Source organism: Balaenoptera borealis (assembly GCF_965194805.1).
Source record: "Balaenoptera borealis genome assembly, chromosome: 11".
Classification (NCBI taxonomy): Eukaryota; Metazoa; Chordata; class Mammalia; order Artiodactyla; family Balaenopteridae; genus Balaenoptera; species Balaenoptera borealis.
The window spans coordinates 50,589,858-50,607,328 of NC_138868.1; the positions used below are offsets into that span (position 1 = coordinate 50,589,858).

General features: G+C 38.7%; 1 protein-coding gene across 10 annotated transcripts in view; it reads right to left on the reverse strand.

Annotated features, from left to right (window-relative positions):
• The window catches only part of STIM1 (stromal interaction molecule 1), a 199,567-nt gene that overhangs the window by 38,855 nt on the left and 143,241 nt on the right, over positions 1–17,471 (reverse strand). For all 10 annotated transcript variants that reach the window (XR_014231220.1, XM_082340309.1, XM_082340307.1 and 7 more), the window contains exon 3: positions 15,540–15,654. Coding sequence is in view for 9 of the 10 variants with exons in the window: in XM_082340309.1 (XP_082196435.1) it covers positions 15,540–15,654 (115 nt within the window). In the remaining variant the exon portion in view is untranslated. The remainder of the gene's footprint in view (positions 1–15,539; positions 15,655–17,471) is intronic.

Sequence of the window (17,471 nt, forward strand, 5' to 3'; positions counted from 1 at the left end):
TTGGCCAGGGGAGCTTAGTACAGATAGAGACTCCAAATGACTCACACAACCAAACCCCAGGAGGACATGCAAGCAAGAGAGAGTTTTCTAAGGTCATGATTCTCTCATCCCCCTAAGCCTGTCCATTTTGCTCCTAGAGACATCAAAGACTACATCTCTGGGCAAAATGACAAACAATACTACACAGAATCAGAGAGAGCCAACCTCTGGAGTTTTCCACAACAAATAGTCCTTTATAAAAGAAACGCACAAGGTGACTGACTATGTAGCCTCCAAGCTTTCTAATGACATAATCTACATGTAAAAAAATTTTGAGCACACATTGCCAATATATGAATATCTGTTTATAAATTAAATATATGTACTAACATTAGGTATATTGTAAAACATACATAAAAATTAAATGAGATAAAAATAAATGCAATATAAATACAAGCTATTATATTCTCTTGGGGCACCCCAGTTGATTGTCTTGTACAGTTGGAAACCATTGACCCAAACTTCCCAGCTTTACCCTACTTGCTGCCTCTGTTATAGCTTTTAGCTTCTCAGTCTTCTAGAATCAGTATCTTGCACTATTTACTTATTTATCCGTGAACGTTGCTCTCAGACTTCTAGGTCTTTGCTGTTTCTGGAAAAGCTCTCTTCCCTCTTCCTGGCCTGATAAACACCAACTAACCCTTAAAAATCCAGCTCTACCTCTTCACTTATTGAAACTCTTTGGAGCCCATTTTAAAATCATGAGCAAAGACACAACTATAAAGTGTGGGGCCTGTTCAGAGAACTCTGACTCCCGTTTGCCTGGAGTCCAAGGGTTATACATAGGGACAAGGAGGGTGAGGCACTGCTGAGGCCAAATGATAAAAGGCCTTGAAAGCAGTTGGTCCAAAACTCCAAAATCATTTATTCATTGGGGGGAAATTTTTATTGAGTACCTACTACTTACCAGGCACCACTCTAGAAGCTAGGAATGTAACAGTGCACAAAAGAGTCGCAGATTCCTAGTGTTTATATTCTGGTGGAGAGAGACAAACTAAAACACTATAACAAATAATTGTATGTTGGGTAGTGATAAATACAAGAAGAAAAATCAAGCAGGGAAAGAGGATAAAGAGTAGTGCTATATCAGACCAGATCAAGGAAGGCCTCTTTGACGAGATGACATTTGAGGAGAAAATAAAATGAAGTCATGAGCCATGTGGATACTTGGGGGAAGGGCATTCCAGGCAGATGGAACAGTAAGTATTACTCCTAGCACATGAGCTATAGTGATACCTCCAGGGATATGCCAGAACAGATCCTTGGCCTTGGCCAATCCTTTTTCTTGTCAGAGAAAGAATAAGCAGTAAGAAATGGGCTCCTGAATCAGTAGGTCTTTCCCCTAATGGACCGGTGGTGCCTCCAAAAAAAGCCCTCACTTTTGTAGTTTCAAACTCACATCCCAAAAGAACTATGTCTGGCAGAAAAGTTACCAGTACCTTCTTTGCCTCTCTTTCACACAGCTGTTAGTCAGTTAGTTGGTCACTTGGTCAGCCTTTGGTCAGTCTTTTGGTCAGCCAGTCAGATATAGCACAATGGTTAAGAATTTGGACTTTGGAACCAAGTGACTTGGATTGAATTCAAGATTTGCTACTTACTAGATGTAAGATCATAGACAAGTTACCTAACCTTTCTGTGCCTCATTCTGTCACCTAATGGTGAGAATCAGAGTTCTCACATCATAAGAGTGTAATGAAGATATGAGAAGTTCCTAGCATACAGTAAGTGCTAAACAAATATTATCCATTATTATCACCATTCATTCATTCCTTCATTCACTAAGCTTTCACTGGCTTCTACTCTAGTAGATCTTTGGTTGGTTACAGAGATCAATCTGGATGATCTCCATCATCAAGGGCTCTTTTCTAGAGAAGGAGACATATAGGAAATTAAATGAGTATAATACAGTGTGATAAGTGCTAGGTAAGAGGGATGTATGGGGTGATGTGAGGGCACAGAGAAACGAGTGACTGATTGCCAGAGTGAGTCAGAAAATGCATCACAAAGCCTAGCTTCTTATCTGACTACTATGGAGAGAGAGCATTCCAAAATACCTACAGAATCTTACCAAAGTGGCCCTCCGTAAAGATAGTTTGCAGCCTAGACCTGTGGTTTTTCTCTGAGTGGTTTCCCTCTGGCTCTCACTAGCAGTTTGTCATCTGAGCCTAGAGTGAGGCAGATACTATGTTAGTTTTCTAACATGGTATCAATACCAAGCCCTAAACCATTACTGCAAAAAGAATCTGGCCCTTTTACTTAGGCCTCATGTGATAGGCCCACTAGGCTACCTGGCAAAAACCAAGTCTGCCAGAGCCCGAAAGGACATACTAGTGAACACCACCTATAAAGAAGCTACGTGGCTAGCAGAGACCAGATTAGAGAAAGACTAGCATCATGGCTGCAGAGTAGTAAGGGAACCTAGACTTTGGAATGTTGAATGAGCAGAACAACTTGTATAACATCACACAATGGCAGACCCAAGGACAAACACCTGTCTTCCACATCCCTGCTCTGGGCCAGGTCCTCAGCTATGTGTTAAGATATGCAATCATATAAGATAATGCCCTCAAGCAGTCTGGTGGGGAAATAAAAAGGCAGGGGAACAGATAGTTGCAATTAGTGTGCTAAGTGCTGTGACGAGATAAATGTAAAGAGGCTGTGGGAACACAGAAGGCACCTAACCTAGCCTGTGGTTTTCAGGGAAGATTTCCTAAAGAAGGGTATACTTAAATTGAGTCTTAATTATCAAGTAGAATTTAACCAGATCAACAAAGGAAGACAGAGGGTACAGTATATGAGAAAGCATCAAGGGATGAAAGAGTATGGCATATCGTAATAACTGCAGATAAATCAGTGCAGGTACAGAGAAGGAGGTGTGATAAACAGTGGTAGAAAATATGAAAATAAGTGGAGCACAGAAATGAGCCTGAGCCTGGTATGCTAAAGTAAACTGGCACAATGCCTGGTATGTAGAAAGTACTCAGTTAATTTTGTTTGTTTGTTTTTTGCAGGCATGTTTGCACAAACTGGAAGAGAGAAACAGTACCTACTGAGGCCAATACTACAGAGGTGAGTAAGGAATGGCAGCATGAAAATATTAAGAAATTCTCAGAATATAAGAGAAGACAACCAGATTTTTACATATATGTACATATTGATCTTTTTTTCCTAATTGAGGTAATTCATTTTGAGATTACAAGTGGGCATTTAATGTCAATGCACCTGACTAACATCTCATAGATAAACATGAAAAAATCAGTGGCATTTTCTGTAATAATTAATCTTTTTTAATAAATTTATTTATTTTATTTTTGGCTGCGTTGGATCTTCGTTGCTGCGAGCGGGCTTTCTCTAGTTGTGGTAAGCAGGGGCTACTCTTCATTGTGGTGCGTGGGCTTCTTATTGCGATGGCTTCTCTTGTCATGGAGCACGGGCTCCAGGCACGCAGGCTTCAGCAGTTGCAGCACACGGGCTCAGCAGTTGTGGCTCACGGGCTCTAGAGCGCAGGCTCAATAGTTGTGGCTCACGGGTTTAGTTACTCTGCGGCATGTGGGATCTTCCCAGACCAGGGCTTGAACCCGTGTCCCCTGCATTGGCAGGCGGATTCTTGACCACTGCGCCACCAGGGAAGCCCTGTAATAATTAATTTTGTCAACAACTACTGAGCTTTCAATATTTTATTGAGTTCCAAATGAGACAGCAGTTGTGATTTAAATTAAAAGCTAGTTCTATACAAATTGTTACCTGACCAATAGAAAAATCAATATTTATCTTTTCAAAATAATATATGGTTACTATATATGATTATGTAGGAATTTACTTGTAAAATTTTTCACAATACCTTTATTTCTCCAGGTTCCATTTAGTAATATTTACTCCACACGGAAATTTGGTGTCTTAGCATGTTTGTTTCATTATTTAAAAAAGAAATGGGGAGCCACTGAAAAGCAGAGACCTGGTCAGATATTTATTTTAGAAAGATCTCTCTGGAACCAACTAAAGTACAAACTGCAGTAGATTTAGACTGGGCCAAGAAGAATAGTATGAAAACATTCAAGCAAAGCAAAAGATGATTAAACTAAGACTTCTGCTTCAGGCCAAGATGAAGTAACAGGGATGGAATTCACCCTGCCTCATGAAACAACCAAAAAAAAAAAAAGACAAAACATATGAAACAATGGTTTTCAAGACACTGGACATCAGCCTACAATGGACAGTGATCTTGAGAGCTGGTAAACAAATGAGGCAAATCATACAACTGCCCCAGCTTATGGCTGTGAGAAAATTTCCAGGCCACTGTGCAGAGAGTGAAACTAAGGTTGAGAGGGCAGAAATGGAAATACACTGTTGGGAGGTTCTTATACTATATGTGGCAAGAGGTACTATTATCTCTTGAAAATAGACTGTGATAAGTTAAAGATGTATATTTTATCTCCTAAAACAACCACTAAAATAACAAAGCAAAAAGTTAAGCCAACAAAGAAGATAAACTGGAATTATAAAAAATACTCATTAATCCAAAAGAGGGTAGAAAATAAGGAAGAGCGAACAAAGAACAGATGGGAAAAACAGGAAATGAACAGCAAGATAATGGACTCAGATCTAACCATATTAATAAACATATTCAATGTAAATGGTTTAAACACCCCAATTAAAAGGCAGAGACTGTCTTATTGCAAAAAACAAAATCGGGCTCAACCATATGCTGTCTATAAGAAATGCACTTTAAATAGAAAAGCACAAATAGGTTAAAAATAAATAGATGGAAAAAGAAACACCAAACTAACAATTCTCAAAAGAAAGCTATATTAATATCAAAGTAGATTTCAAGGCAAAGAATATTACCAGGGATAAAGAAGGTCATTTCATAATAATAAAGAGGTCAGCTAATCAAGAAGACATAATAATCCTAAATCTGTATGCACCTAGTTAACAGACTTTCAAAAGACATGAAGCAAAAACTCACAGAATTAATTGCAAGGAGAAATAGGTAAATCCACAATTATAGTTGGAAATTTAAATACTCCTCTCTCGTTAATTGATAGAACAAGTAGGCAGAAAATCAGCAAAGATATAGTAGACTTGAACAACCATAAACCAACATGGCCAGACTGAATTTTATAGAACACTCTACCCAACAAATGCCAAGGGCACATGGAACATTTACCAAGATAGATCATGTTCAGGTACATTTTTTTAAAAGTCTTAAAATATTTTTAAAATATTAAATATAAAGTATGTCCTCACACCACAATGGATTTGAAATGCAAATCAATAACAGAAAAATCTCTAAAAAAATCCCCAATATTTGGAAACTAAATAACTTGCTTCTCAATAATTCATGAATCAAAGAAGATATCAAAAAGGAAACAAAGTATTTTAAGCTGAATGAAAATAAAAACAAAACACATCATCTAAGATAGTGAAGAACCAATACTAAGATATAAGACAGATTTCAGAGGTATGCATTTCTAAGGCAAAAATAATCCCTCAAGTTGGAACACATTAAGGGATGCTAAGTTATTAAAGACTGTATCAGGCCCCCCAAAAAGGTGAAAATAAGCATTTAACATCAGTTGTGTTTTCATTTTAGATATTTTCACTCTGTCTATGCTATGAATAAATCAGTTGGAAAAAAGCAAAAAACCACAACACACTAGAATTTGTGAAATGCTGCTAAAGCACGGTCTAGAGGAAATTTATAGCACTAAACGCCTATATTAGAAAAAAAAAGAAAGGTCTTGAATCAATATCCTTAGCTTCCACCTTAACGAAGTAGAAAAAAAGAGCAAATTAAACCCTAAGTAAGCAGAAGAAATAAAGTTCAAAGTAAAAGTCAATGAAATTAAACAACAAGAGAAAATCCTTGAAACCAAATACTGATTCTTTGAGAAGATCAATAAAATTAATAAAATCTAACAAGATCAGTAGAAAAAAGAGAGAAGACACAAATTACCAACATCAGGAATGAGACATCATTACAGATTTAAGGCATATTAAAAGAATAATAAGGGAATGTTATGAGCAAATGTATGCCAGTAAATTTGACAACTTAATGTAATGGACAAATGCCTTGAAGACACAAACTACTAAAGCTCACTAGAGAAGAAGTAAATAACCTATACCTATTAAAGAAATTGATACTGTAGGAAAAAAAAAAAAAAAAACCCGTCCCACAAGGAAAACACCAGGCTCAAATGGCTTTACTGGTGAATTCTCCCAAATATTCAAGGAAAAATATAACAATTCTGTATGAAATCTTCTGAAAAAATTGAAGAGGAATACTTCCCAACGCATTCTATGAGGCCAGCATTATCCTGATACCGAAAACAAAGATATTTCAAGAAAAGAAAGTGACAAACCAATATCCTTCACTAACAAAGGTGCACAAGTTTGAAACAAAGTTTTAGCAAGTAGGAAATATAGAAAACAAACTAGTGGTTACCAAATGGAAGAGGGAAGGGGAGAAAGGGGAAAATTAGGGATGTGGGATTAAGAGATACAAACTACTATGTATAAAATAGATAAGCAACAAGGATATATTGTATAGCTCAGGAAATCATAGCCATTACCTTGTAATAACTTTTAATGGAGTACAATCTGTAAAAAACACTAAATCACTATGCTGTACACCTGAAACTAATATAATACTGTAAATAAACTATACTTCCATTTAAACATTTTAATAGAAAAATAAAAAAATAAAATTTTTAAAAAGTAAAATCCAACCATATATTAAGAAGATGACAAAGTGGGGTTTATCCCAAGAATGCAGTTAGTTTAACATGGAAAAATCAGTCAATATAATTTATCACATTAGCAAACAAAAATATAAAAACCAGGCAATCATCTCAAAAGACACAGTAAACTCATTTGATAAAATCCAACATGCATTTCTGATCAAAGCGCTCAGAAAACTAGGAATAGAAGGCAGCTTCCTTGATCTAACAAAGATCTTTTACAAAAACAAACAAACAAAAAAAACCCACAGTGAATGTTATATTTAATGGCGAAAGACTGAATGCTTTCCCTTTAATATCAGAAATAAGACGAAGATGTCTGCTCTTACCACTTCTCTTCAACACTGTACTGGTGATACTAACTAGGGCAATCAAATAAGAAAAAGATTTTTTAAAGGCATCCTGGTTGGAAAAGAAAAAGTTAAACTTTCTTTACCAGCAGACATGATTGTCTAATTTGAAAATCTGATGGTATCCTACTGATAAGTGAGTTTAGCAATGTTGCAGAATACAAGATCAATATATAAAATCAATTATATTTCTATATAAAGAAACAATCAGGAATTAAATTTTTAATACCATTTAATAGTAAAATGTATGTTATGCATATTTTCCCACAATTTTAAAAATACTATTTACAACAGGAACAAAACCTATGAAATGCTTAGAAATAAATATGACAAAATATATGAAAGACCTGTATCCTGAAAACTACAAAACATTGCTGAGAGAAAGTGTTATCTCCTGAATAAATGGAGAGATATACATTGTCCATAGGTCAGAAAACTAAATATTGTTAAGATGTCAGCTCTCTCAAACTAATCTATAGATCTGATGCAATCTCAGTCAAAATCCCAGTAGGGTTTTTTGTAGAAATTGACAAGCGGGTTCAAGGACAAACAGCCAAAACAACTTTGAAAAAGAAAAACAAAGTTGGAGGGCTAATACTATCTGACTGAAAGAATAACTATAAGGCTATTGTAATCAAAATAGCATGGCAGTGACATAAAGACAGACAAATAGATCAGTAGATCAGAATAGAGAGTTCGGGGGCTTCCCTGGTGGCGCAGTGGTTGAGAATCTGCCTGCCAATGCAGGGGACACGGGTTCGAGCCCTGGTCTGGGAAGATCCCACGTGCCACGGAGCAACTAGGCCCGTGAGCCACAATTACTGAGCCTGCGCGTCTGGAGCCTGTGCTCCGCAACAAGAGAGGCTGCGATAGTGAGAGGCCCGCGCACCGCGATGAAGAGTGGCCCCCGCTTGCCGCAACTAGAGAAAGCCCTCGCACAGAAACGAAGACCCAACACAGCCATAAAAAAAAAAAAAAAAAGAATAGAGAGTTCATAAATAAACCCATGTTTATATGGACAACTGATTTTTGACAAAAGGTGCAAGGCAATGCAGTGGAGAAAGGATAGAATTTTCAACAAATGGTTCCAGAACAATTGGGACATCCACAAGCACAAAAAAGAACTAAAATCCATACTTAATACCATATACAAAAATTAATACAAAACAGATCATAGGCCTAAATGTAAAACCTAAAACTGTAAAACTTCTAGAAGGGAAGGTAGGAGAAAATGTTTGTGTAAGCTTGGGTTAGGCAAAGATTCCTTATACATGATACCAAAAGCATGATCCATAAAAGAACAAATTGATAAACTGGACTTCAGAAAAATTAAAACTTTCTGTTCTTTAAAAGACACTGTAAAGAGGATGATAAGCCACAGACTGAGAGAAAATCTTTGCAAAGCATACATCTCATGAAGGATTTATATCCAGAATACATAAAGGACTCTCAAAACTTAACAATAAGAAAACAAACAACCCAATTTTTAAAAAGACATAAGATTTGGACAGATAATCCACCAAAAAAGATATATGAATGGCAATTAAAGCACATGAAAAGATGCCCAACATCATTAGTCATCAGGTAAATGCAAAATAAAACCACTATGTGATAACACTACACTATTAGAATAGCTAAAATTTAGAAGACTGACCATACCAAGTGCTGGTGAGGATGTGGAAGCACTGAAAGTCATACATTGCTGCTGGGAATGTAAAATGATACAACTACTTTGAAGACAGTCCAACAGTTTTTTAAAAATATATACCTACCATGTGATCTAGCCATTCCATTACTAGATATTTACCTAAGAGAAAAGAAAATATGTGCCCATAGAAAGACTTGTACATGAATGTTCATTGAAGCTTTATTTGTAATAACCAAAAACTGGAAATAACTCAAATGTCTATCAGCAAGTGATGGATAAACAAATTGTGGTATATTTAGACAATGGACTACTACTCAGCAATAAAAATAAATAAAATATTTATATATGCAACAATATGAATAAATCTCAAAATAATTATGCTAAGTGGAAGAAGCCAATTTTTTAAGTATATATTATATGGTTCCATGTATATAAAATTCTACAAAATGCAAACATGCCTATAGCAGCTGAAAGATCAGTAGTTGTCTGAGAGGTAGGAGGGGAGAGATCACAAAAGGCTGTGAGAAAAATTGTAGGGGTGATGAATACATTCACTATCTTGATTGTGGTGATGGTTTCACAGTTGTATACATGTGTCAGAACTTTGAAAATTGTACACTTTAAATATTTATACCTTATTTTATTGTCAATTACAACTCAATAAATCTCTTTCAAAAGAGGAAGTTGAGGGCTTCCCCAGTGGTGCAGTGGTTGAGAATCCGCCTGCCAATGCAGGGGATACGGGTTCGACCCCCGGTCCGGGAAAATCCCACACGCTGCAGAGCAACTAAGCTCGTGTGCCACAACTACTGAGCCTGTGCTCTAGAGCCCGTGTGCCGCAACTACTGAAGCCCGTGCGCCTAGAGCCCGTGCTCCACAATAAGAGAAGCCACTGCAATGAGGAAGCCCGCACACCGCAACGAAGAGTAGCCCCCGCTCGCCGCAACTAGAGAAAGCCCGCGCGCAGCAACGAAGACCCAACACAGCCAAAAATAAATAAATAAATAAATAAAAATAAAATAAAAAAGAGGAAGTTGAGCTAAAACAGTATCATAGGAGATGCACATAAAATATATTAAAGAGGTAGAATCCTCAGGACTTGGGAACAGAAATAGGTAAGAGATGCTGTTTCCTTTATTAAATGTGGATACAAGTGAGACATTTTACCCTCAAATAGCTATGTAATATAAATAGAAAATGACTGTGATAAGTTCATTTTCTTCAGATAACAAAAAGCAACCAGCGTTGATGTAATGATTTAACACATCATGGTCATTTTGTATTTATATCTGAAAGAATGTAAGAGAAAGAAAAAGCCAGTTGTACCTTTTTCCCAAAAAATATAGCAACAAACAACTATGGTTGAGGAATTTAACTAAATGACTTGATGATTCACTTAGCAAAGTAATTTTTAAATAGCTAAAAGAACAGAATAAATAGATCTCTCGTCAGGTTTATGTAAAAGCAAAAAGGGGATGCCAACTCTTTTATATTGATCTGACTTTTGAAATGGTTTATGCAAAAGTCCAATGCCACCTGGTCCCCTGTGTTATGTCAACAGAGAGGACAGTTCTTCTGAGTTTTCTCCCTAAAACCCTCCTGGTTCTCCAGTACTGCTCTACTGCTCCTACGAAAAATCCTGTCCTACAAACGAACAGACAGGAGATCTGTCAGCTTATTTTCTTATTTCCAAAAGCCTAGTAGAAAACAAACATCTTCTCGGGAGTTCCCTGGTGATGCAGTGGTTAAGAACCCGCCTGCCAATGCAGGGGACACGGGTTCAATCCCTGGTCTGGGAAGATCCCACATGCTGCAGAGCAACTAAGCCTGTGTGCCACAAGTACTGAGCCCATGTGCCTAGAGCCCATGCTCCGCAACAAGAGAAGCCACTACAGTGAGAAGCCTGCACACTCCAACGAAGAGTAGCCCCTGCTCACCGCAACTAGAGAAAGCCCGTGTGCAGCAACAAAGACCCAGTGCAGCCAGAAATAAATAAAGAAATAAATTTATTTTTAAAAAAAAACAAAAACATCTCAACACAAAGTTCAGAGTGACACTAGAATACCAGGTTATTTTGCTTTTAGCTGGAATCATACTCTTTAGTTAGAATCAAAATTGATGGTTAAGGTGCCTTTGATCCATAAAAATGGGTAAAGAAATTATTAAGAAATATGCTTTGTTTGGCAGACAACATCTTTTTAAATCTCATGTCCACGAAAAGGGAGAAGAAATAGTAATACTGCACTTTGTTTAGAAGAATGGAAGCCATGCTTTAGAAGGGAATCCTCTTAGGTCAATGCCTCCCACCACCCCTCACTACAAAGGGCATAGATACTGTTTCCATTGGCTCAAAGATACATACAACAATTCTACTGCTCAAAGATTCTACAAAATTCACCTGGCATCTCTTCTGTTAAAGAACTGCTACTCTCCCTACCTCAAGGATCTTAGAGAGATTGGAATTTGCAGCACCCTCCAACTCTTCCCACACACACATACTCTCTTCTCTCACTGTTACTACCCTACATAAGTCTGTGATCCAAACTATGCCAATCTGATTCTCCTTCCACTGTATCTGACTCTTGAGCAAAGACACTTAGAGATGAAGAATGAATGTAGCCGAGACACATGAGAGTTACTAATTAGAAGAGGCCAATCCCCTAGTCCCTGCTGCTGGGATCCCTGGAGTTGCCCTTGTTCTCAACTCTTCCTCAGCTCTACTAGTTCAGCTCTTCCTTACTTAATGACTTAATTTTGTATAATAAAGAATTTGGCTGGTTTTTGTCTTTAGGTCAATTTCCCTGATTATAGGAGTATCTTTGTTATTCTTGGTGGGCCCTTGGGTCACACTTGAGTTCATGCTAATGAGATGATTCTGGGTGGGGGCTGGTCACCAGAAAGATCAACCATGTGACTAGAGGACTGGGGCTTTGAGCCAGGTGATATCAGCCTGGCCTTTGGGGAGGAATAGAAGGCTGGCCATTGAGTTCAATCATGTGGTCAATCAATCATGCCTAAGTTATAGGAAACCCCAATAAAAACTCTGGACAATGAGGCTCAGTTGAACTTCATGGTTGCATTGATGACTGATGTGCCAGGAGGGCACTATGTCCTGATTCCATGGGGAGAGGACACAGAAGCTCCACATTCAGGACCCTACAAGACTTTGCCATATGGGTGTCTTCTTTTTGCTGGTCCTAATTTTTATCCTTTATAATGAAATTGTAATCATAAGCATAGCACTTCCCTGAATCCTGAGAGTTATTTAGTAAATTATTAAACCTGAGGGGATTGTGGGAACCCCTGATTTTGTAGCCAGTTGGTCAGAGCACAGGTGGTCTGGGAACACCCAGAGCTTATGGCTAGTTTGGTGTCTGAAGTGACAGTATTCTTGTTAGGTATTGTGCCTTTTTCTTATGAAGTCTGCACTAACCCTGGATAGTTAATGACAAAATTGCATTACATTATTTCACTTAATCACTCTCTTTCTGCTTCATCTTCCTCATCTGTAAATGGAGACAGTCGTAATATTTATACTTCATAAGCTTTTTGTAAGAAATAAGAGTTAATATTTGTAAAGCACTCAGAATACTGCCTAGCACATATTAAATACGATATAAACACTAGAGTAGTTTTGTAGTTGTTGTTGTTGTTTTTATTATTAAAGTCCAGAGCTGGCTAATGTAGAGATTATCAGGCTTTTCTGCTTAAATCTAAATAACACAGAGAAAAGACTGGCCCCAACATTAGTCAGACAATGTTAACAACATTAATCACATAGTGGTACTGGCATTAGTCAGCTAATGTTCTGAATACAAATGACCACTGCTGATATCTACATCATCTAGAAAAACTCAGGCCAGCCAGTGTGAGCCAGTGACAGAATAGTATATGCTTTTTGTAGCTCTGGAGATCGTAACTCCAGAGAGATTAGGGGCCTTACTTGGAATAATGAAACAAACTGTTGGGAGAAATAGTACACAAGAAGATTCTCACTTTTAGTTTGTCAAACCATCAGGCATGACACATGGTGAGCAAATCCTAAAATGGTACATATATATCACTTCTAGCTTAGCTATGAGCTACATCACTGTGCATTGAAATGTTTTTCTCTGCTCATCAGTAATGGGTACCAACTCTGCAAAACTCACTCCATTGTCTCCCATCTTCCTGTCATTTAGAACATGCTTGGAAGTGTTCCAATTAGTTGCTGAGTCCAGAAATAAAGTTCTTACCAGAAAATTGTCTTGAGCTGTTTTCTAATACTATGATTTAATCCCTCTGTTTCTGCCCTCTCTTGGTCACTTTCCCTTCCCAGCTACTTCTCTTTGGCTTTCAGAGAAGGCCAGGAATGCTCTCCCTGCCATCTTTCATTCTAAGTTCCTACTTTTGACACCCACTCTTAAAACCCAGGCGCCATGGCCTCAAGTTATTACAGAAAAAGAAGAAAACTAAAATTAAATGGTACTGTTAGAAGATTTTTCCTGGCAGTGCTGGTATCATTCCAAAGATCATTTCTGTGCTTGATCTCTCATCAGTAGACAGCCTGAGTTGCTCAGGAGCTATTAAACAAAAGCCCCCACAAGGATAACAATTTCCAGAAAGCTATCTATATAGCTAAATTATGCTTCTTCTAAATTGATAAAAACAGAGTTAACAAGCATCAGCCTGTCCATCCTACAACCAGGATTAGAATCCAGGTCTTCCTGGGACTTCCTTGGTGGTCCACTGATTAGGACTCCATGCTCCCAGTGCAGGGGGGACAGGTTCGATCCCTGGTCAGAGAACTAGATCCCGCATGCTGCAACTAAAAGATCCTGCATGCCTCAACTAAAGAGCCCACATGCCACAATGAAGATCCCACAAGCAGCAACAAAGATCCCGCATACCACAACTAAGACCCAGAGCAGCCAAATAAATAAAATATTTTTTTAAAAAATCCAGGTCTTCCTGTTTAAATCTAATGTTCTCCATCTATATTATAGATGATCCCTTCCAGAAATGAAATTCCATAATCCTAGGTAAGAATTTTCTTTTAAAATTTATTTAATTTATTTATTTTTGGCTGCATTGGGTCTTCGTTCCTGCACACGGGCTTTCTCTAGTTGCGGCAAGCAGGGGCTACTCTTCCTTGCGGGGTTCGGGCTTCTCATTGTGGTGGCTTCTCTTGTTGTGGAGCACGGGCTCTAGGCACACGGGCTCCAGTAGTTGTGGCACACGGGCTCAGTAGTTGTGGCACACAGGCTTAATTGCTCCGCAGCATGTGGGATCTTCCCAGACCAGGGCTCAAACCTGTGTCCCCTGCACTGGCAGGCAGATTCTTAACCACTATGCCACCAAGGAAGCCCCCTAGGTAAGAATTTAAACAAAAATAGAAACTGCCTCATTCCTACCAAAACTGGTCTTCTCTACAACCAGACCAGTGCTTTCAACCAAGGTGGTATGGAAAAGCATTGGCCTAGAGAGCAGAAGGTCCAGGTCTAAGTCCTGGCTCCACTATTTACTAAATACAATGACCAGGTAACTTTATAAATTTAGGCCTGAGGGAGGAGATATGGGGATATATGTATAGGTATAGCTGATTCACTTTGTTATAAAGCAGAAACTAACACACCATTGTAAAGCAATTATACTCCAATAAAGATGTTAAAAAAAATTTTTTTTAATAAAATAAATAAATAAATTTAGGCCTAAGGTTCCTCATCCGAAAAACCAGAATGCTGGTGGTCACTTATTTTTAACTCTTCTTTTAGCATCAAGACATACCCTAAGAGACCCATGGGAGAGATTGCTTCCATTTTTATTGGTATCAAAGGAAGCTCTAGCCATAGACACAAATGGAAAGGAGGCTAAGGCACTGTTTTTTCCTTCCCTGTCAAGCCTCATACAATTAGACATGCTCTTTCACTCAGAATTCTGAAGCAAATGCTCTAGGAGAAAAAAAAAAAAAAGGTAATCATGGTTTAGCAGTCTCACACATGAAAAAGATCTAAAGAGCTAAAGTTTTAATTTAGTAAGTTCAACATGAGTCAGCAGAGTGATTTGACTGCTGAAGGTACCAGTATCTAATCAGACTGCATTAACAGACACACAGGGTCCAGAACTGAGAAGCGGATGGTCCTGCTCAGCTCTGTGCTGATCAAACCACACCTGGGGGTCTGTGTCCAACTGTAGGAGCCATGATCTAAGAAAGACATTAACAAAAGTGTCCACACGCAGGAGACCAAGATGAAGAGGAGGCTGGAAAAAAATGTTTTCTTCAAAGAACTAGGGCTATTTAACCTGGAAGAGAAGACTTGGGAGAGAGTTCAACTGTACTTTGACCCAACCTTTGAATCATCTAGGACTCAGCAGAGCCAGGACCAAGTGGGGAGCTTCAGAAGAAAGGGGCTGCCTCAAAAGGCAAGCAAGCTCCCTGTCTCTGGAGATGAAGCAGCCAAAGCTGTGAGATTCCTTCGGGGGATGGGGGCAGCTGGTAAGGAGAGGTGTAGGGATAGGATAGAATTCGATAAGAATTCTAATGAGAACAACTCCAACTCTGTTTGGAGCATCTTCCCCCATTCTCAGCTCAGTGACTCTCTTCAGTCTTATTCAGTCTCTATACAGTCTCTATTCAGTGACTGTATGTAGAACCATTTCAGTAATTTGCTCTTTACTAAGCATTTTATACTCATGTCCTTTAAAGGCCAAATTGCTACCCATCTTCTTCTCTCTTCTCTAAACCTTCCGGCAACTAGGATTGATAACCAGGCTGCCTATTACCTTCTGAAGACTTCCATGCCTTCCACAAGTCCTCTACGCTGATGAGCTTATCCTCACCATGGAAGGTGCTGTGTTTCACCGTTGGGTCGTGGTAATTGAGGTCTTCCCTCAGGAACTGCAAGGGAAAGCACACAAGTCACAAGAGATACCTGGGAGCCAACCCACTAAGATCTCCTCACAGGTCACCTCGCTACCCACAGCACATCCCACCTGCCGGATGTACAAGTGTATCACATCATCCATGTATTCTTCCATGTGAATATGTCCGACTTACTAACTAGACTGCCCTTTCTTCTTTGTTATATGTTTCGCTTGAGAAAAAAATAAACGTAAGAAATTCCTTCCTCATATTTTTTTAATTATGGAAAAGGAAGAATTAACAACTTTTGAGCATTCATTTACACACTAAGCAACATTCCAAGAGCTTCTATTTTCTCATCTAATCTTCACAACTAATGAATTATCACACTTATTTTACAAATGAGAATAGTAACAGTCTTTATTTATTTATTTATTTATTTAGGCTGCATTGGGTCTTCGCTGCTGCTCGCAGGCTTTTCTTTAGTTGCGGCGAGCGGGGGCTATTCTTCGTTGAGGTGCGCGGGTTTCTCATTGCGGTGGCTTCTCTTGTTGCGGAGCACGGGCTCTAGGCGTGCGGGCTTCAGTAGTTGTAGCACGCAAGCTCAGTAGTTGTGGCTCGTGGGCTCTAGAGCAAGGCTCAGTAGTTGTGGCGCATGGGCTTAGTTGCTCTGCAGCATGTGGGATCTTCCTGGGCCAGGGCTCGAACCCGTGTCCCCTGCACTGGCAGGCAGATTCTTAACCACTGAGCCACCAGGGAAGTCCAAGAACAGTAATAGTCTTAAAGAACACAGTTTGCCCCAAATTCTCAAAACATTAAGTTTAAAGAGATTAAATTACTTGCTGTGACAATTTTAAAATATGTCCACAATTCTTTGACAATCCTTCCATAAAAGTTGAATTCCTCTGCCCTTGAATATAGGCTGACATTAATGACTCATCTTCTAACAAACAGAATGTGGCAGTAATGATGTCAAATGACTTCCCAGGCTAGGTTAGAAGAGGCAATATAGATTCCACCTGGCTCACTCCCTTTGGGGACACATGCCTTGGGAGCTCTGAGCCACCATGTAAGAAGCCTGGCTACCCTGAGGCTATCATTCTGGAGAGATCACGTGTAAAGACTATTTAGAGCTAGCAATGTCTGAGCAGCCCAAGCTGTCTGAGTCTTCCAGCCCAGGAGTCAGACATGTGAGTGACTGAGACTTCAGGTGATTCTAGCCCCTAGATTTTGAGTTACTTCACCTGATGCCAAGTGGACACACAGGAACTGTCCCTGATAAGCCAAGCCAAGATTGCAGAAACATGATAAAATAAATGTTTTTGTTGTTTGGAGCCACTAAGTTTGGGGGAAGTTTGTTATGCAGCATTAGATAACTGAAACATCTGCCCAAGGTTACAGCTGATAAATGATAGAGTTAGTACTCCAACCCAAGGTATCTGACTTTATAGTCTAAACTTTTCCCCTGTACTGCATATGCTGTCCTTTAGTTATGTGGATTTTTTTTCACACTATACTTTTACAAGAAAAAAGAAAAGCAAAAGAAATCAAAGCTTTTAGAAATTTAACTGGTAATTAATTTCACAGATACTCATTCAGCCCAATCCTTAACCACATTAGTATGTATAAGATTGAACAGTGATCACTGCTTTCCACAGAGTCTCAAACATCAAAGAAATATGCAACGCTGATCACTACTCTCACAAGAACACATTTTAGTAGAATTTTCAGGAAATGTCTCTTATCCACCTTTCATTATCCCCAGGGTCCAAGAAAGGAAAGGGTCTGACCCAGAATAATGTCAGTAAATGTTGTTGACTAAATGAATAGACGATTGAAAGAATGGTCCCAGA